Source organism: Thunnus albacares, chromosome 15 (assembly GCF_914725855.1).
Source record: "Thunnus albacares chromosome 15, fThuAlb1.1, whole genome shotgun sequence".
NCBI classification, from domain to species: domain Eukaryota; kingdom Metazoa; phylum Chordata; class Actinopteri; order Scombriformes; family Scombridae; genus Thunnus; species Thunnus albacares.
The window spans coordinates 22,603,262-22,624,683 of NC_058120.1; the positions used below are offsets into that span (position 1 = coordinate 22,603,262).

At 40.5% G+C, this 21,422-nt stretch overlaps 1 protein-coding gene across 2 annotated transcripts in view; it reads left to right on the forward strand.

The window, feature by feature from the left end:
• Positions 1-1,284: 1,284 nt before the first annotated feature.
• The window catches only part of trim9 (tripartite motif containing 9), a 45,259-nt gene continuing 25,121 nt past the window's right edge, over positions 1,285-21,422 (forward strand). For both annotated transcript variants that reach the window (XM_044374292.1, XM_044374294.1), the window contains exons 1-3: positions 1,285-3,011; positions 18,780-18,875; positions 21,058-21,180. In XM_044374292.1, coding sequence (XP_044230227.1) covers positions 2,175-3,011; positions 18,780-18,875; positions 21,058-21,180 — 1,056 coding nt within the window. In that variant the 5' untranslated portion in view covers positions 1,285-2,174. The remainder of the gene's footprint in view (positions 3,012-18,779; positions 18,876-21,057; positions 21,181-21,422) is intronic.

The following is a 21,422-nucleotide window of genomic DNA, read 5'->3' on the forward strand; positions in this document are numbered from 1 at the left end:
TGAGAAACAGGCATTCCGTTAAAAGGGATTATATCATTTAATTTCCCCATCAACAGCCTTGCTGAGGACTAAAACGGGAGCTCATGTTGCCATGGATGTCTCAGTGATGACTGAGGTATTTGGCCGAGGCTCTGGATACTGAAAGAAAACCTCTTTTGAATGCAGTGAAGAGCTGCTGTTGCTCTATCTTATCTCGCAAGGTGTCAGTTTCCATGTTTTCAATCTCCCACAGGAGCGATCTTTGCTCCGCCGGCAGCTGAGAGGAGAAGATTTTCAACTAACAAACAATCAAAACCCTGCGAGTTTATACTAAGCAGCGGCTATGCAAAGCTATTTGGGCATTTATGCAGATCCTGGATTAACTGTTTAAAAATAGTATTTCCTGTTCCCGTCAGTCAGATAAAACCTACAGTGGAAACAAACAATTAGTGTCGTTATCAATTAATCTGCCTATTATTTTCTCGAATAATTGATTAATCATTTGGTCATATCAGAAAATAGTGAAAAACAGCTGCTATAATATAAAAAGTCTTCAGATGTCTTGTTTAGTCTGATCAACAGTTCAAGGATTTTCAGTTTATTGTCATGTTTGACAAAGAAAAGCATGAAATCAACACATCTGAGAAGCGGAAACCAGCAAACTTTAAGCATTTTTGTACTAAACCGATTAATCGATTATCAAAATAGTTGCTGATTCATTTTCTGTCGATTGATTAATCAACAAATCGTTGCAGTTCTAGTGGAAAATAACGAAGTACATTTAACAGTTTTGAGATACTTGTACTTCACTTGAATATTTCCACTTTTATACTTAATGATTCGATTCCATCACATTTGCATATTAAGTGGACATTTCTTGTTGTGTAGTCTGCGACAGTTGTCTTACCCTGTTTATGTTGTTTATATTTATTGTTTTAACGCTGTTTATGCTGCTCTCTTAGCCAGGTCTCTCTTGAAAAAGAGATTTTAAACTCAATGAGACTATTTACCAGGATAAATAAAGCATAGAAAAGAGAATTTCAGGGGAAAATATTACACTTTGCTTTATAATGCTGAAAGGATTCAATAGTTAATCAATCAGATCATTTATCAAACAAAAAATGCCAAACATCCTCTTTCAGCTTATCAGATGTGAGTGTTTCTGCTTTCCCCTGTTTTGTATTGTAAATTGATTAATATTGGATGGAAGATAATGATTGTCACCTTCAGGAGCTTGTGATGGACATTTTTCATTATTTTTTGACGTTCTATTGACAAAATTGTCCACTGATTAATCAAACAAAATAATCAATATATTCAGTAATAGTGACAGCTAATTGACTGATAAAGATTTGGCATTCAAAGCATGTGATGAGCTTATAAAACGCGATCAATTAACTACCAAGCAGTGTATTTTAAATTATATTAGTTAGAACTGCAGCTACAACAGTAAAATGCTGCCTAAACATCAATGCATCACTAACAACAATCCAATAATGTGATATACAATAATATCATACTCTTAATATGCAGTATCATGGGGGCTTGAATGCAGGATTTGTAACTCATGTTCATGTTTACATTGTAGTTGCTGCTCTTCCACCTCCAGACTAATCGGATTAAGAGAGTATCCTCCAACAAAACACAATATTTTCTTTGGTTTTGATTGTCCTCATAGCATCATATAAACAAAGAATGATCTAATGTTATTGTGTGTGCGCACTGGCACGATTTATTAATTTATTCTCTATTCAAAGTAATACTAAAGTCTCTCATTGTTGTTCCTCATAATCCCCTAAACAATTAAGTAGGTGTTGCATGTTCAGTTATGTCTACAGACACAGTATCTGTTATTGTATCTCGCTGTAAAGCTCATTAACAGACCAACTCTACACTGACAGTCGTGTTATCCAATGGTTGTTTGGAATCCACCGGTTGTCCAATGATAACCCGGGCTGAGGTGATGCTGTGTGTCTATTGGTGAACAGTATGTCGTATCGGTGAGTCTGCCTCCTCGGTGCTGATGCCTTTTCCTTTGGTCAAGGTTGCACTTGCAGTCATCGCAGTAAGGACGCGACTGGAGCAGCGTTTACGCACAAACAGCGCAAGACTGATCAGCCGAGGCTCTGCTGCTGCAACTTCTCCTGTTTGTGTTTGCGCGCCACTGAGGAATCTCTCACCTCACGGAAGCTGCCATGGATGAAATGGAGGAAGAGTTAAAATGCCCTGTTTGCGGCTCTTTTTACCGGGAGCCCATCATATTGCCATGCTCCCACAACATTTGCTTGGCTTGTGCTCGGAATATTCTTGTGCAAACCCCTGACGCGGAATCTCCACAGAGCAGCCGAGCCTCCGGATCCGGCGTCTCCGATTATGATTATCTTGATTTGGATAAAATGAGTTTGTACAGCGAGGCGGACAGTGGCTACGGATCTTATGGGGGCTTCGTTAGCGCTCCGACCACCCCTTGCCAAAAATCACCAAACGGGGTGCGGGTTTTCCCCCCGACTGTCCCCCAGCCTCCTCCGCAACAGCATCTTCTACCACAGCCCGGCTCCTTACCTCCGATCCCCCGCAACTCCTGCATCACTTGTCCGCAGTGTCACCGCAGCCTCATCTTGGACGACCGGGGGCTCCGCGGATTCCCCAAGAACCGGGTGTTGGAGGGTGTTGTGGACAGGTATCAGCAGAGCAAAGCGGCCGCTCTCAAATGCCAGCTCTGCGAGAAGAGTCCGAAGGAGGCCACTGTGATGTGCGAGCAGTGCGACGTCTTCTACTGCGACCCGTGCCGCCTGCGGTGCCATCCTCCCCGCGGTCCCCTCGCCAAGCATCGCCTGGTGCCCCCGGCGCAGGGGCGGATAAGTCGCCGCACGAGTCCGCGTAAAATCTCCACATGTACAGAGCACGAACTGGAGAATCTAAGCATGTACTGTGTACAGTGTAAGATGCCCGTGTGTTATCAGTGTTTGGAAGAAGGCAAACACGGCACACATGAAGTCAAAGCTCTGGGCGCAATGTGGAAACTGCACAAGGTACGTGCGTAAAAATTATTAAACTGCAAAATCTGTATTTGCTGTTTGCATTTCATTATGTGTGTGTAGCTTTTTTTTTATTCACCATGATTCATCATCCTCTGAGCTGAGCAACAAGTACGCCTTGAAAATTATTTGCGCTATCTTGTCAGCTCCGCTTAGCATCCTGTAGATATAAGGAGCTTTATGAATGTTCATTCTGTCACACTGGATTTAAATTAATTCTCTGCAAAGCATCGCATAAGTGAATGAATTTCCTCTCCAGCACGCATTTCATTCATTTCATTCACGAGGCAAAGAAAATAAATGCGCACGTCTCTCCAGACTGGGAACTCCGGTGTCTTTGGTGCGCAAAGCTGTCAGGAGGAGGAGGAGGCACCTCTATTTGAAATTCTGTTCACGAGTGGACATCTAGAAAAGCAGCAGGCCTATTTTATCAACAGGAAACAGCCTCTATCACATCTGCACTCCTGTATGTTTGCCTTTAAATGACGAACTTGTTGCTCAGAGATTTTGGCAGGATTTCAGCTCTTGAACCATTTGTCCCCCCCTGAGCCTCCACACAGAGGAATCCTTCCCTCTATATATATGTTCCACTTCATCTGTGTTGCTTTGACAGCTCACAGGCGACCCTGAAATCATTAGGCACGGCTAATATTGGAGCTATGCTTTAATAAGACCCAGCAGTGAAGCACAGAATCCGGGGTCTTTGGTGTGGATTGAGATACTATTTTGGACACCGGGATGCTGTGGGCAGGGAGGCACTGTGCTTCAGAAGGCACAGCTGAGTTTATCCACACCTCCGCACCAGCAACCCTCACCTCCACACTCCAGCTTCTAGAGCAGAGGGAGGATGTAGAGCTGGATATAGAAGCTCTCTGCTACTCACAAACACCCACATACACACAGGAAGAGCATTGTGTAGTAATGGTGTCTCCTTGTTTCTATGCGAAAAAAACGGAAAAATGGTGAATGTGTTGAGCTTTTGTGCACAAGCAATGCATAAAAACACACACACCGCTCTGCTTTCTTACTGAAGATAAGCAGTCCTTGTCATTTACAGTCAGAATTGAATCCAAAACAGCCATATAACAGACCTCCAGTCCAATCATCTCCCTTTAGATGGTGGTGTGATAGTGTTTCACCTCAGATGTTTGGGGCAATTGTGAAATTGATGGAAAAATCAGCAAGGGGTCAAACATTTCACTCACATCAAATTGCCATCACTTGAAAAGTTGACAACCTTTTCTGCTTCATCTTCCTCGGATCTAAAATGGGGAAAGTAAATTTGTTAGAAACCAATCGGTAGTACCAGGAATGTTGATGTCAATATCCAGCCTGTCGCCCTGTTTTTGGCTCGCATCGTGGCACCTGCTTATTTCTGACCTGTCATCTGAAGCTGCTGCCTACAGAGCCCTAACAGATGGCAGAGAGCTCGGAGCTGGCAGCGTTGGGAACGGGCATGTTTTGGAGCTTCGGGGTGTTCCTCACACAGCTCATCGGGGGAAAAAAATGAGAAGCTGTTCCATGTCCTGCGGATATAGTTTCTCATGTGTCACTTGTACTACACCATACTCATACGGTACTGGGTGGAAACACATATACTGTAGTGAGTAATGGAATCTGATCGATCACTGTAGCTAGATTTTCTTGTACAATACTCACTCTGATTGACATTGAGATTGCCTGAAATATAAGACTTTGTTGTTCTTATGTAGGCCTGGATTTAAATTTTTAGTTTATAAGATGTCAGAAAAGTTACCATCAGTTTCCCAGAATGCAAGGTGACATTTTTAAATAGCTTGTTTTGTGTGATATCATATATCATGATATTTTTGACCAAATACCTCGATATTGATATTGCGACAGTATTGTAGGGATGACTATTTGTCTTTCTACAAAATATGTACGCAATGAGATTTTTGATAAATAATCAGCAGTAATGTGGATATAATGACTAATTGGTTAAAGGCAAATAATAGAACAGCTAGAACAGTCTGGTAAGTTCAGAAAATGACATCACTTTACTGTAATGCAGCCTTTAAAACCAGGAAAAGACACTTATGCCATATCACGACATTACGATATCCAAAATCTAAGATGATATCTAGTCTCATATCACAATATCGATATAATATATATATATATATATCGCCCAGCCCTAGTTACAAATAGTTTAAAAGCCAAAGATATTCAATTTACGAAGATAGAAAACAGATAAAAGACTTCTTCGCATCTGAGAAGTCAAAACCAGAAAATGTTTGGTTAAGACAGATAGAGAACCTGCTAAGTGTGTCGGTACATTTTCAAGAAGTTTCACAGTAATATTTAGACTATAGGAGTAAAATGACTTTGACCTTTAAATCTTTAATTGCTAAAATGCCCCACTATGTTCTCCAGCTAGTTGCTAACTTTGTCTGTCTGACATTTGTTGCTGTGCAGGTAGCGTGCAGCCGGTTTATCTGAGATTTTTTGTGGGAAAAAAGTTGATGAGAGTGAACTAAAACAGTAAAATTGTGGTTGTGACACAAAAAACAATGAGCTGAAAGGCACTAAAACGCTCAGATGAGCTGAGACGAACTGCAGAGTTGGGTGATAATTCTCTGTGTTTGTCGCAAAGAGCAAACCTTTCACATAATATAGTAACATAATGTAATGATTTGATCCTTTGTTAATATAAAATCACCACAAGCATTCCTTTATAAACAAACTAATCAAAGTTGTTGGGCTGCTGCATCTTTCAACATCACTGCCTTGTTTCGATGCATGAAGTATTACACTTAGAAACTTGAACCATGTTCATATCTTAACTCAACACCTGCAACATTTACATTTTAGAGCTGAAAATTTGGCGGAGCACCATGTTCTATCATTTAATAAGATCTCTTCTACTGGGATTTTGTTCAAGGTTTTTAATCTGTACCATCGTCGTCGTCGTCTTGGTACATTGGGACAAACTGTGCTCTTCCTATCTCTGTGAAACATTTCTCTCTTTACGGAGAAAGAGTTGAACCACCTGCCGCCATGGCAACCAAATCCCCCTTGATGTTGTGCAGAGCGGCAGAGGTCTCTAAGATACCGGACCCCATGAGGAATCCATCCCAGATGCTTTTCAGCATTCCCCTCCTCTTCTACATGTGTGTGCGTGTCTCAGCATGTCACTGACTTTAATATGTGCCCATGTGTAATAAAATGAATGCTGCCTCAGATCATCACTCCCGTTCTTCATGCTCCTCTTCTCTACAACTTCTCTGCTGGTCTCCCAATCCCAAAGTCCCCCTTTGGACTCCGTGACCATGTCTAAACCGCGATGGCAATCAATTTCATGTCTCCAAAGTCAATTTCAGTTACAAAAGACGAGCAGAAATTTAAGAGCTATGTAGTGTGGTTAGTCCAGCACTCGTCTGCCTCTTCAGATTTGTGTCAGAAGGTTTTATGCGGTGACAGAATGTCTGTGTTAATCTCCGTAAATCACATTAAAAAGAGTAAAGGGGCAACGTCAGAGTGTTAAATCTCTACACAGCGAGTGGTCCTCGGCTCTTCACGGATGTCATAAGAGGTCGCGCAGGACCTCAAATGCTATCTAGGTCACGCACTGTCGCCTCAGTGTGTTTAGTGGCAATTAAAGGTGATTAATCAGATACAGTAGGAGCTTATGTACAAGAAGATGCGTGGGTGTGCAGAAAATAAGAAGCAGATTGTAGCAGAAAATTAGTCATTTGCCCTCTTGCCACTGGAGGAGAGATAAATCAAAGAGAGAGAGGAGGAGATTTTAACCTGGATGACCCTGAAAATCTCCCTTTGAGCTCTGCACACAAGCAGAAAGAGGTTGTAGAAGTGAGTAATTTGGGGAATTCGCAAGTGATTTAAGGATTTTTTTCTTCTTTTCTATTGTGCACATGTGCTGCTCTTTAATGTCACCGTGTGTTTGATCTTAAGCCTCCTGACATAAACAGACAGCCTGCACACCCTGTCACAAAGTGAACACAGATGGATGCGCTGCAAGCTCTCATCTAAGATGCCCCAAAAACCCAAGCTTAATGAGGACAGACAGAGCAGGTACTAGGACAAATATTAAAATTCTCATCTCAGTCCTGGGGCCAATGTTGTCAGCAGCAGTTGATTCATGGGTGAGCTACCTGCAGGGTTGCCTGAGCTCAGTGGGAGCGAAGGAAAAGCCTTTAAAACTCAGACACCGGCAGCGGGATCCCTGCGCTTCTCTCCTGCTTTAACTCCTGTCTGCTGATAGTAATGAGGCTGACTGTCAGTCTGCACCTGTTGTGTCCACAACAAGTCCTGCTTTGTGGCTGCACAACATTCAGGACATCCAGACAAAGACCAGCAGGAAACTGTCCTATACTGAAAATATATGAACTTCATTACTAAAGAAGGAAGAAGAAATGTGCTGAGCTACTAAGGTCATAGACTCATAGACAACCCCGCTGTTATCCGACATCGGAAAGGTTCTGTTTTTCACCTTTACCGTTTTGGTTCAATCTCATCAATCTTGTTTTCAGCTGTAGTAGGCAGCTGTTTACTGCACACAAAAAAACCTCTAAAAACTGGCTATAAACTACCTTTCTAGCACCAAACAGCTGACAGACAAAGTTAGGAACTAGCTGGTGAAGATAGTGGAGCATAAAGAGCCAGATATTTCCTTCAGGAGTTAGTAGAGACCAAAACAAAGTTGCAAGGAAAGATTGCCAGAAACTGCTTTAAATGAATGCTAATGTTGCTCCATGTCTGCTGGATGTACCAAAAGGCAGCAGTTATGTTTACAACCAATAAAAACAATCCTATTATATGATCTTCCAACATATCATATAATGCAGACTTTTGGTGGTCAGAGAGTCCTAATGACAGTTTAAAAGTATGTTTTGGAATTTCTCTCTATATGTTTATGAAGCTTCATAAAGGGATACATTAACATTTTTTGCTGAATCATTTTCAACTCGCATGGACGCATATTCATGTCAATTCACAACCACCCTGGGAGAATTCACGTCTACTCGCATCTTTTGACTTGAAATGCACTTGTGTTGTCTCTAAGATCCGCTTTGTGTTCTGTGGTAAAGTGAACCGCTGAACCATTTATGTTAGTTTGCCCCAAAGCAGCCAATGTACCAACTGTACATTAGCAGCTAGCAAACAACGGGTCATGTCTGCAGGAGTGTTTGTGTTCACTTCAGCCTCTGACTGGACTCAGAACTCACCAGAAACTTGTTTTTGGTCGTGTTATATCCCTCCAGTCTCAAGTCTTTTCCCAGATTCATAAAGCCCCACATCAATTTGCGCCACCCCAGGCAAATTATCATCTACTCTTGTGTTTCCATTGACTATGTAAGCAATAGCACCACCGCTAACATTCGCTTCATGTTTTATCTGTACTCAGAATGTGTCCTGATTGGTTGGTTTAACTTCTGTTGGTAAAAATATCATGATAATTCGATCACATCATCCTGCTGTACTCCAAGACATCACGTCATGAGTCATCTGTTTAATGCTTTTTCTTCCTGAGTGTCCTCTTCTTCTCCCTCCTGAGTTTATGTCGAGTCAGTAGAGTGGCCCTGCGGCGACACCGTGGACTAAATCTTTAAGTACAGTACGTCGTCTTTTTTCTTTGTGAGTGTGTGCAGATAAATGACATGGTTCGATTGTTCAAGATAGCACATTGTGATTCGCTGATATGGGGATGAGACGGAGGACAAAGGCAGGACTGAACTTTATAGAGAATGAAATTTCACAGCGGGACGGCTTGGATGTCTCAAAGCCGTTTAGGTTGATGCTCCATTATAGGCGGTGATATTTACCCTCGGAGCTGCCATGTAAAGAGATTAGCTGTGTAAATGTTAATGAAAGAGGGAGATAACGACCAGGAAAATGAGAGCGACTGAATGACCCAGAATGCCCAAAGAGAGAGGAAGTGAGACAGAGACTGAGCAGGAAAAGAGATGCAGCTGAATATCTCATCGTTGGAGTAAATGAGTCAAGTACTTAACAGAATATTTCATGTCCACTCTGCTTCTTCTTGAGTCCGCACAGAAAACATTGGCTCATGTACTGAAGGTATTTTTGTTTTGACATATTTTTATATAACTTTTTCTGGGTGAGAACACAGACCAGCTGAATATTTCAACTTGCTCCAGGCGTGGAACTGGAGAAACATAAATGCCTCAAAACTCAACCATGCCAATTTTCCTTTGTGGCTCAACTGGGAAAGAAAGAAAGAACTTTTTTTTTTTTCTCTCTCTCTCTATACAGAAATGAGTCCCGACCAAAAAAACAAGTTGTCAAATTTTAAGGAGCTTTGCTACATTTTTAAAACAGAATCATTTATTACGCTATGATATATCTGGCTGCTCAGCCCACATTAAATGAGGACACCAGTTGCGTAAGAAAGTGAGCTCAACCTGAAATCTGGGTAGAAGAGGCTCCGGACAGGTTAAAGCCTGTCGACCGACCTCGTTTTCATCATCATCACTAACAAAATTATCATCAGTATAATCACCATCAATGTCGCTGTTTTGATCATTAAGTTACTTTGAAAATGGATGTAATTATCTTCAGTCTGTCCCAGTGTCTCTGCCTTATTATCTTCACAACTACCAAGATCTTGCAAAAACAAGCAAATTGGAATTAATTCAAACAGAGCTTCACTGGAGGAAGAAGAAGTCTTACTGGTTGAGTCAAACCTCACTGGATCAGGATTTCAGAGAGCAACTCGCTTGAAAAGGGAGCTTTGTAATGACTCTTTTTTACATTTATTCAAGTACATGATATCCATGATCTAAGAAAATCAAGAATGTACTCAGATACATCTGGTTGGCTGGCAGGTGATCATTAAAATTGTATATCAGGACACCTGTAGTTACAGCCAACAGTTTGATCTCTGTTATAATCACTGCTACACCTCTATTAAGCTGCATGTTACCATAGAAACACTACAAATGCTTTACAGTATATACACAGTTGCACTGAATCCCAGTTAAACCATAGATATCCACCATTTTAACCAAAAGAAGATAGAAAAAGCTCTGTTTTTGTTTAATTGATTAGCGGTGGTGTAAGCATGATAATGTGCCCTGAAATACTCCAATATTGAGAATAGAGCTGTGAATGATTAGTTGATCAATTAATTAGTCGATTGACAGAAAAATAATCTGCAACTATTTTGATAATTGATTAATCATTTAAGTCATTTCTTGAACAGAAATGCCAAATATTTGCTGGTTGCAACATCTCAAATGTGAAGATTTTCTACTTTACTCTGTTATATGTAATTGGACGCTGAATATTTTTGGATTGTCGACTGATGATTGGACGACAAGATATTTGAGGATGACACCTTGGACTGTGTAAAATTATAGACATCTTTTACTATTATCCATTTTATAGACATAATGATTCATCAAGAAAATAATCAACAGATGAATCAATAATGAAAATAATTGTTAATTGCAGCCCTAATTGAGAATAATGGTGTAAAAAAGGCCTCTGTCTTCTCAAGTCAATCTGTCGATTTCTTATGTCCGGACGCCTTGTCGAGCATCGTTGCTTACATAGTTCAGTGGCGGCAATTACCTGAAGTGGTGATTTGATTTATCATGGCTGATTTGTCTCCCTATTACACTTGATGGTGCGTTTCCAGTAATCCCAACCAGTTTCCAGCTACACTACAGGTGCACTCTACGCCTCTGGCCATGAAAACACATGCGTCCGAGTCCTGTAGAGCCCACAACAAATTGCATTGTCTGCACTTTGCACCACTGAGTCATGAAAGTAGAGCTTAAAAAGGATAACCTCTGCTACTACTCACGTTGCAATTGTGTGGGCTGTCACATGGAAACTCTGAATTAGAAAGAGAAAGTCAAGATGTTGCCGTGAACATAAACTACATAAGCAGCATCTTCTTTCTATTAATGTGTCTCTTTCTGCTGGGATTGTTTGTAGTTCCCTTGTTTAGGAATCAGACAAACTTTCTCACCTCATCAATTTTTAAACTTTCAGCAATCCCACTCTGAACCACCGGCCTCTTGTTACTGTTTCTGACCCAGAAATCTCACGTTTAACACTACTAGCTTTGCAGTTTGTTTAGATTTTACATTGTTTTGGGGAGGAAAAAAAAACACATTTCGACTTATATCAGTTCACACGTGCCGAAAAACATCTGGAGGATTTCTGAAAAATGCCGCATGAATAAACAGGAGATTAAGATTACGGGATTTAAACAGTTGCTGCTAAGGTGTGAAGATCCCCTCCAGACATGTCACATTATTAAAATACTCTGCTTTGAATAATAATTAGTGTCTGATATAGAGCTTTTTCCACAAAGAAGGTAAATTACCTTGTTAGAAATTTGTAAAATGGCATCTACTCCTTTTCCTTCACTGAAAACTCCAGAATCTATAAATATACAAATAATACTGCTGGATACAAGATGTCTCCTACTTCAATAAAAAGTCCATTCTCAGTGTTTGTGCACTGGTAGCTTCTAGTTTCCACACTTTTTTATCACACTTGTGTAACTTTCATACAGGAAAGTACGCCTGAAACTCAGGTTTAAGCGTAAAGAAACTTTCCTCCTTCAGTAGATGAATGTGAAAACAGCCTCCTAGTGTCAAACTCTGCACATACATCATTCTGCACAGTGAAGCTCAAACATCCAACTGAAGTAACAAGAAGAGTGGAGGGGGACTTTTATTTCCAAAGAACAACAGAAACTGTACCTTCCTTGTATTTGTACGGAGTAGATAATAATGCTCAATTACCAACAGATGCGATCTAGTGAAAGAAAAAGGTATCAAAGCATCTGACATATGAAAGGAAAACATACCTTCCTCTTCCTCTTACACAGGTGTTATCAAGACTCATCTCGGTCCCTCTCAGGCCAGATGTCATCACTGTGACATTTTCAAACTAGATCAGCAGGTAGGCGACTTGATCATCTGCGGGATATGTCGCCCTCGCCAGATAAATGCAGCACTGACAAGAATAGATCACTTCTGCCCCATTTCCTGCTGTGCTGTCCCAGGTGTCCGTCAAATAAGGACTCTGTTTCTCCGATGAAGAAACTGTTCATTTTTTTTTTTTCAAAGCCCTCATTATTATTATCGGAGTTTCATTTGCCTTTTTTTTTCTGTGTGGATAGTTAACGACTTCTTGTGCATTATTGATGACAGCAGATATAAGAGATGAATAATGTACCACCCACTTAAGTTCTGCTTGTGGAAGATGGTTTCATATGGGATCTTGTTAAACACAATCTGGCCGAATCTTAACTCTTCCAGCGTGTTTGGAAGATGTAAGAGCTTAATTTTTAACAACAGCAAGGTTCCCAAGACGGTAAATATCATGAAGTCGCCTGCTTAATATTTCAAACTGTATTCTCTTAGGGCCGCGTCAGTGCATGTAAACAACCGCAACCTTTCATGTTAGAGTCTCTGGTTACTGATACTGTAGGGGGGGAAACACAATCAGTAATCAAGCAATGAAAAAATTACATTAATTTGCACTTTCTTCCACTTGAGGGATTTAGTGGAAGTGTGTTTTTTTTGTTTGTTTGCTGTTTTCATTAACCAGATGTTGACCTTACACTCAGCTTACGTCTGTTTACAGTGTGTAACCAAATGACTGTGTATTACACGCAGGATTAAATTAGCCTAAAGAGACTGTTTAAAGAACGAGAAACCCGAAGCACTGAGCCTGACTTTTAAAATTTCTCTGAGAGGTAACGCAGCTTTTTGAAAGTAGGTTAGGAGAACTCAAAAGCTATCTGAAACATTTTGTGGATGTATGTGTTTTTTAATTAGCTCGAAGTGGAGAACTTTTCCTTCGCTTTAAGAGCTTAGCAGTGACATTACACCTACCTCCTGCCTGTCCTTGCTCTTCCCACTTCCTGGTGGAGGGTTTAATCCAAATTGGCTCTGACGCCTCTCTGACATCTACGCTTTCCCGTGACAGATTGGCTAGTTCAGTCAGCCGCGGAGAGAAAATGAAACACACAGAATGGGCCTGGAGCTGCTGGTGAATTATTCATGCCATGCACGTGTTCCCACTCGGCTTAATTACTGAGATGATTAGTGCTCCCAAATAGCAGGGACACCCTAAGCCCCCCCCTCCCCCCCCCCCCCCTCCAACCACAACCACCAAACCCTGCGTGAAACCACAATCAGAGCTCAGTCCTAACATTCCTGCATCCTCTTCTCCGCCCTGATGTTGCATGATGCTTTTATTTCGACTGTCCCTGAAGAAGATTTTATCCCTGGGGCCAACTAGAAGTCGTATTGCATTGATGTAAAAGGAGAATTGTGGAGCTGAAACTCAAAAAAAAAAAAAAAAAAACATGCTCTCTGAGGATCCAGTGTGCATGTGTTACAGCAAGAACTAAAATTACGAGAGCATGAATCATGTTATGGCAGTGAAATCCATCCCCATGACAAGAAATGAAAATGCAAATCCAAGTATGATGAGATGTAAATATCATGCACGATAAGTTATCGTTAATAGTTCTCATCTATCATCCTGGAAATGATGGAAATCTCATCATGTTGGCCATAAATTCACCATCTCTTAAAGGACAGGTTCACAGTTTTTCAAGCGTGTATTAAAACAACAGTCAGATGCCCATATGAACACTGAAAGAGGTTTTCCTCGCTGTAATCATTCCTCCTGTTCATACTAGCTATTAAAAGATCCCCTTCAAATGTGCTTTCAATGTAAGTGATGGGGGACAAAATCCACAGTGTGTCCACACAGTTATTTTGTGCAAAAATGCATTTGATAGTGTATCTGAAGCTTATATGAGGCTTCAGCAGTCTGAGTTAGTCATATTAAGTGGATATCTGCCACATTTACAGTCTTTTTAGCATCAGATTCCCTCTTTGTGTTTCCCTGTTGAGCTCCGGTGGAAGTATAGTAACAAAAAGAGGAACTTTGGCACTAAAAAGACCGTAACGTTGAAAGATATCTACTTGATTTGGGCAGCTGAAGCTTCATATTAAGCACATCATTAGTCAACCACATTATTTTGTGGGATTACAGGTTATGTTACATAATCTTCTTTCCAGAACTGCAACGTTCACTATGGTGGAGCCATAATGCTACATGAGAGTTTGGAGTTAGGCTATCTTAAGCAGCTAAACATTGCTTAAGATAGCCTAACGTATGTTTCCCAAACACCTCAGCTAGTCCTCACCCTTAAAACTTTTTCTTGTAAACATACTGTTTGAAAATCTGAAAAAATAATGCATAAATCTAACGTCTGTGTTAGAATGAATAACATTTTAATTTGATTTTTAGGTTAATTAGCTCTTTCTCAGCTAACTTTTTGCCTTGAAGATGTAGCTGCAGCATCAGTCTTTTATCATGTTATCATGTATGTAGCCATCATGTATCTACTTTTACATTGTTCTTGTTTTAAATCAAATCAGCAGGAAACATAAAAAGTAAGCTGTAGATGGCGTTCAGTCATTTGCTAATTAACCAACGATAGCTAATTAGAGCTGCTGAACTTAGCATAGCGTCATATTATCATTTTTGCTGACAGAATCGATGGTCATCGGCTAGAAATGAGAAGCCTGCTTTTGTTTCTGTTTGAAAGCAACGACCCATTGTTTTAGAAACTACTAAGGACCTTAAGTGGTAAATCTGCCACTTTTATCTTTGTAACCTTCATATGTGTCCTGCCAGAACTGAAAGCTCGACAGATGTAGCAACAGTAAGGGAGCTGATTGTGGCAAACAGTCAATTTAATTTCCCACTCTCAAACTGTGAAGCTTTGGTCCCAGTCCCATCATGTTCTTCAACCCATTTGTCACTGAAGTCTGTCTTTCCAAATGTCGACCGACCTGCTGGCCATGACACTGTGCCTTTACGACACAGGAAGTCGCTGTAAGCTGTGTAGAAATAAAACAGCCTCTACTTTCATGGCACGTTCTGACCTGGTTTTGAGGACTGAGCTCTGCAGGCTCTTGAACAGACGCTGCGGAAAAACGCCTCCAGACAATCAAGTGCTTTTCATTTCATCTGCTCTGTCACTGAACGCACGCTGACTGTTAACTGCAGCGAGGCGAGGCGGGAGCTCCCTCAACGTCCATCACTGGATCACAGCAGGACAGAGAAGGAGAATGAGATAGAGAGAGAGGAAAATGAGAAAACTGAGAGAGAAAACAAACTCAGCTGAACGGGGCGGGTGTGACTGACCCGGCTGATCTTTAATGAAACCACCTGAGTCTTAGTGACCGTTGTGGATGGTCTGAGTGTGATTGGCAGGACCTGAAAACGATGGTGGCTGCTCAGTGATCCAGGTGAAATGGAGCTCATTGATTTCAGAGTCCCATCTCAGAAATAGATCAGGAGGAAAGGTGCATACTGTACTGTGTACTTTTGTAAAATAGAAATACTTTTAAGCTGGAGTGCAGGACTTTTGTCTCCCCTTTCTGGCAACGAGCATAATTACAAAAACACTGTCGACACATGCATACGTCATCGGTTCCACAGTAGCCTACTCCGTCACTACTGTTGCGGCTATAAAACAATGGATAAATTGTTAAAAATGACTAATTTCACTATCAGAATTTGATCCATTCAGACTGATAACATTTCTAAAGTCTAGAACAACATGATTAAGTCATTTTATTGCCATTTAAGTTAGCAGAGAGCTAACCAGATGTTAGCCACTCTAGTGCACATGCTCTGCAGTATGCATTCAGCGTGTGAATGTCAAACCCAACACCTAAAAACTCTGGTATATTGTGAAATCACAGCTGTGGCGAAGGCTTGAATTTAACAGACATTCATTAAAAGTTAAAAGTTCTGCACTGCAGGTTTGAAGGCATAGTTCAACATTTTGCTTTATTGGAGAGAGTTAGATGAGAAGATTGATACAAGTCTCAAATGAAGCTTCTCCCAGCAGCCAGTTAGCTTAGCTTAGCATAAAGACAGGAACAATTTTTAAACAATTTAAACAAAGAAAATGTAACATGTTAATTATTGAAATTTAGGTGATGGTAAGCATATTTTTTTTTTACATTAAGACAGAGCCAGGCTAGTTATGTCCCCTAGTTTTCAGAATTAATGCTAAGCTAAGCTAACTGTCTGGTTGTAGCTTCACATTTAACTTTCAGACATGAGACTGATATCAATCTTCTAACTCTCAACAAAAAGTGAAAAAGCTAATTTCCCAAAATATTGAACTATGCCTTCAAGTAGACCAATTAACTTACATTATTTTGTTGACATATACTGTTCCCAAAAGTCAAGAAATAGCAAGCTAAATTGCCAAAAACTTGCTGGTCCCTGCTTCTTAAATGTGAGAATTTCATGTAATTTAATGTCCTTCATCATCTAATGATAAAGAATAAAGAAAAGATTTTTTTAAAAATATCACATTTTTGGCTGTTGATCTGACAAAAAAAGCGATTTAAGTGTCACCTTGAGCTCTGGGAACTTGTGACTTATGTATTTTTCACAATTTTTGACATTTTTAAGACAAAATTAGTTTCATTGATAGAAAAAAAGTCATTTTCTGACTTCTGAATTACTTTTTCTGTAACCTTTATTTAACCAGGAAGTCTTTTGAGTCTTTTATAAGGGAGAAATAGGTGCCCAGTTACGTAAAATAAAAATACATATCATAAATTTACAACAATCACACATAACACAACAAAATAGGAACTGAGAGACATGAGAAAGATAAAACTTGACTATTTCAAACTATTACATTCATCCTAATTTTTTGAATGTGATGCTTGAATGCCTTAAAGACCTATCTGTCCCCCAAATTTAATGTAAATCTGTTTAGAAGGTTGTGAGATGTCCTGTTGACTAAGATGGGGGGGGGAAACATACATCTCATGTCTCCTCATTCACGTAGTTCTCTTGAGACGTTGACATACGAGTCCCAAGCTAACAGAGAGGAAGTTTCTTGAAGTCCTTGACAATCCTGGAAAGTTTACATTTCAGGCTTTGCTCAGCTGTTACCAGCTCAGACTGTCCCTCGGTGTAGTAGACTCATGTTAGCCGCAGCTGTCATGGTTTCCCAAACGCTGAGGTTAAAGGTCAGCTGCCGGCCCCCGCAGACAGATTCCCATTTGACCGGTTAACGTCAGATGCCAGTAGCTGGGTTGACACAAAGGGGGGAATGTGTGTAATGGGTTGTTTCCACTGAGTTTTTCACTGTATCAGCTAGTTGCAGGTTTTATTGCTCTCTTCCGGAGCTGAAGTGATTTTTCTTTCTTTGGTTCGATAACGCCCAATACCCTCTTTTCCTCCCAGGAGACAATAAGCTCCACAACTTGGCGGTTGTCCTGCTCACTCATCCGAACGAGGTTCCCACAGGGTCAGGCCCGCGTCCTCTCGCTCCGTCACCTCCTTGTTCACCACAGCCGCGCCTCACATACATGAACAACCCATTTTTCTATTCTTCCCACTATCCAAACAGGAGAATTTGAGTGTCATCGCACACATCCAAAGCAATGGCATTTCCCGTTACATGCAGTGCGTTCAACTCTTCATGCCCAGGGGCTTTAAACTCACAATAAAACCATGCAACAGTTAAGGGCTTTATTGTTCATTAATCAACTTAGTTTTAGTTGGAAATGTCAGTTTCGTGTGAGAATAAAGCTCAGAATAAGACTTTGTCTCAAGGGTGAAAACTTCAAAATATCAGCTTCTCAGCAGCTGTGAAAAGCAGTCTTGTTTTTAAATTGTCCGCTGTACATTTTAGAGTTATTTCAGTTTGGATATTTTCAAATGCAGGATGACAGCTAATTACACTGGCCTAGGAATCTGCATCTAAAACAATTTCATGCTGGGCTGCCTCCTTCCTGTCAATGTTAAAGGTCCCATAAAGTTGTTTTTGGATTGTACTTCATGTACCATCAACTGACGTATTTCTGCATGAAACAGGATGTTGGGGTGGGATTTAATGTCAAGAGCAATATGATGTGGGAGTTAAAAAACTACAAACTGACATAAGTTTCCATCACCTCCATATACAAGTCATGTGAAGGGTCACAAAAAGAAGGGATCTGATTTTATCTTAAGCATCAAACCTGGTGATGTTGATGCGTCTATTGCACACTGACACCAAATATACACCTCATGTTACTCCTGCCAGTGCTAATCAGCGGGGTAGACCTGCAGTTTTTATGTGATTAGAGGAGTTGAATATACGCCCTGAGTGCAAGATGAGTTTATGAATTGTTCACATTTTACAGGAAATTGAAACAGGATTTTTGAAAATGTTTTTAGCATTAGATAACAGAACAGAGATATGCGCTTATAACATGGAAAAGCTACGATTCCCTTTTCATGTAAATGGTAAATGAACTGAATTTATGTATATAGTGCCTTCATAGTCACTCAAAGCGCTTTACACTACATGCCACCATTAACTCATTCACACACATGTTCATACACTGATGGCACAGCCTTTGGGAGCAATATGGGGTTCAGTATCTTGCCCAAGGACACTTCGATATGCGGACTGGCATCTTCCAGTTGTTGGACGACCCGCTCTACCTCTGAGCAACAGTATAATGTATATGTAAAGTATAATGGCATCATTTTCCACCACTCGTTTGTCCAACTCCAAGCCAAGAGAAACTGTGTTGGAATTCTTGCAAATGTTGGATAGGTGTGGGGTCAGTCCATAAAACCTCACACCTGTACTAGTCTATGGTTGAATAGAGTGAAAACAACACGTCGCCAACAGTGCTTCCGCTTTATCTCTGATGTCCTCTCTCTCTCTATCTCTGATCTCCACAGGGGCAGCTGTCTCAGGCTCTCAATGGCCTGTCAGACCGAGCCACTGAGGCCAAGGAGTTCCTGGTCCAGCTGAGAAACACGGTGCAGCACATCCAGGTACTATAAGACACACAAACACATGGACAACTGCTGCTTTTCCCAGCTGCATCCAGATATGTGCATCCGGTCGCAGACATAGGACACTTAGATGGAAACAGACCTCTTTTAGCAGATGTTTTGTCCCCTGTGCTATAGCAGCTTTAAATTCATTTGCTCATTAATCATAAGACCAGCTACAGTATGTATTAGTCTGTCTGCATGTATGTAATGAATGTTGTATGTACAGTATATGTATATGTGTTCTTGTTGTATATAGATGTGTTTTTGTATGTATCTATGTACGTTCTGGAGGCAAGTACAACGCAAAATGCACTGCGGAAACAAATTTCCCCTTGGGGACAATAAATATCTATCTAAGTATAAAATACTTGAATCCTATTAGTAATATGGCAGTGATGTGTGTTGGCTTTCTGTTATCCCAGACTGTCCACCACAGCATGTGATCAACAGAGACAGGAAGGCTTATTGTATTAAGTGTCACTGTTAGCATTTTATAATCCCTGGTTAAAGCTCACTTAAGGTGCGTTTAGACTGTGCGACAACAATGATGGTGTATGTTTATCGCATTGTATGTCACGTTGTGCGAGATGCCTATAATAAAATCTTGGTCATAATCTGCATCAGACCGCACAATATAAATATGAGGCTGTCAGATCGTACGCTGAATGTGTGGTGAATCGTAGCGCTACGACGTAAACAGAAAGAATCATATGAAAGCAAAGACGCGTCATCAGCTCGCTCAGATGTTTTGAAAATGCAGCAAAATCAACTCAGCACCATAGGCGTAGTAAGGAGGACGAATATTTTATATTCTTTCCTTGAAGTGTCATCTTATGTTGTATTCTGATTGGCTGGTTTGGGTTTTAGCAGGAGTCACATTGTGAGAATTTGTTCTTAAATTTCTAAAACTGTTAGATTTTTGTCTCATGCTGTCTCTCAGTGCGACTTTAGCAGCACAGGTTTGGATTGATGAGAGATTTTAACCACTTTTCTCTCACGATTCAAGTCAACTGTCATCCATAAATCACACAGTGTAAAGGGGCTTTTACAGGGAGACTTAAAGTAGAGCTACTGTATGTTTCGCTCAGTTCTGACTTAACCCTCGACTCTGGATCAAAGCCTCTTTGCAATAATTTTCAACACATCAAACATGAAACTAGAATGTTTAAATAATAGACGCTTTCATGTGTAGCGTAATAAACTCTAAAATGGCATCTTAAGAATATATTTATGACGAAAATTGTTTCATGTGTCGACAGTGCTTCAGTCACAGACTGTCAGGATGTAAAGGATCAATAAAGGCAGTTAAATTCAATGAAACAGCATCGCCATAGTAACAGCAGACCATTTCCTGCTGCAGGTTTCAATCTGGAGAATGTTTTATTTGTGTGAGCTGTTATATTGACCTGAGTGGAAATGTTCCTTCAGTCACAGTCAGTGGTGTCACATGTACTTAAGTACATTATATTGATCAGGAATAGATGTAGATGCTCACAGCCTTCTTCTGCCGCATGTGGAGACAAAGCTTCGGTCCAGCTGGAGAGGGTGATTAGAGGAGGAAGGTGGGATTAGATGCCCTTGTTGATTATCATCACTCAATGGGCTGACACTCCAGGGAGACCCTAAGAACATCAGGATCATTGTATCCACCCACCTCGTCTGATGCAAGCAGCCAGAGTAGAGATGAGAATTTAAATGCTTTTTTTAGGGAGTGTTAATGATTTTATTTTTGTAGATGGATTGAAGTCAAATAAACTATTGCTCCCTCATTTAGCTCAAACTCTTAACTAAAGCATAACATATAATATAGGCCTTATCATGTGTATTCATTTTAGTGTTAATCCAGCTTTTAAAATGGTGTATATTTTCTAGTCAGAATCAGTTTGAAAGTCTGTATGTTTTCTGTCTGTTTGTCTTTGAATGACGTCACTTTAGAGCTGCAACGACCAACCAAAAATGAATCGGCAAGTATTTTGTTAATCGATTAAGCATTCAAGTAATTTCTAAAATGTAGTTTACATGATCATACACTAAATTTCTCCTTCCAGGGTCAAATTTTCAGACATTTTATAAACCAAACAATTAATCGATTCATCTAGAAAAAAAATCGTTAGTTGCAGCCCTACTTTCCTCCTCGCCAACGTTATGATTTTCCCACCTCTGTGCGTTTGTCCTGCAGGAGAACGGAGTGGAGTTTGAGGCCTGTTTGGTGGCGCAGTGCGACGCCCTCATCGACGCTCTGAACCGGCGCAAAGCTCAGCTGCTGTCTCGGGTAAACAAAGAGCACGAACACAAGCTGAAGGTGAGTCAGCAGCCTATGACCAGACACACCTGGGTACACTTACACGGTCAAAAAACTAAATCTGGATGTGTCAGACGGAGCTAGGACTGCTTTCAAAACTCTCCTTGGTGGTATTATCAGAAAATCAAAGCAAAAAGGCAAACAATAAGCAAAAGGATCATATTAAATTAGCTGTTTTTGCATTAGAAGTTTGATGTTTGGGTGATGAATCTAAAATTTTAGATTGGAGAGCTACATCAGCA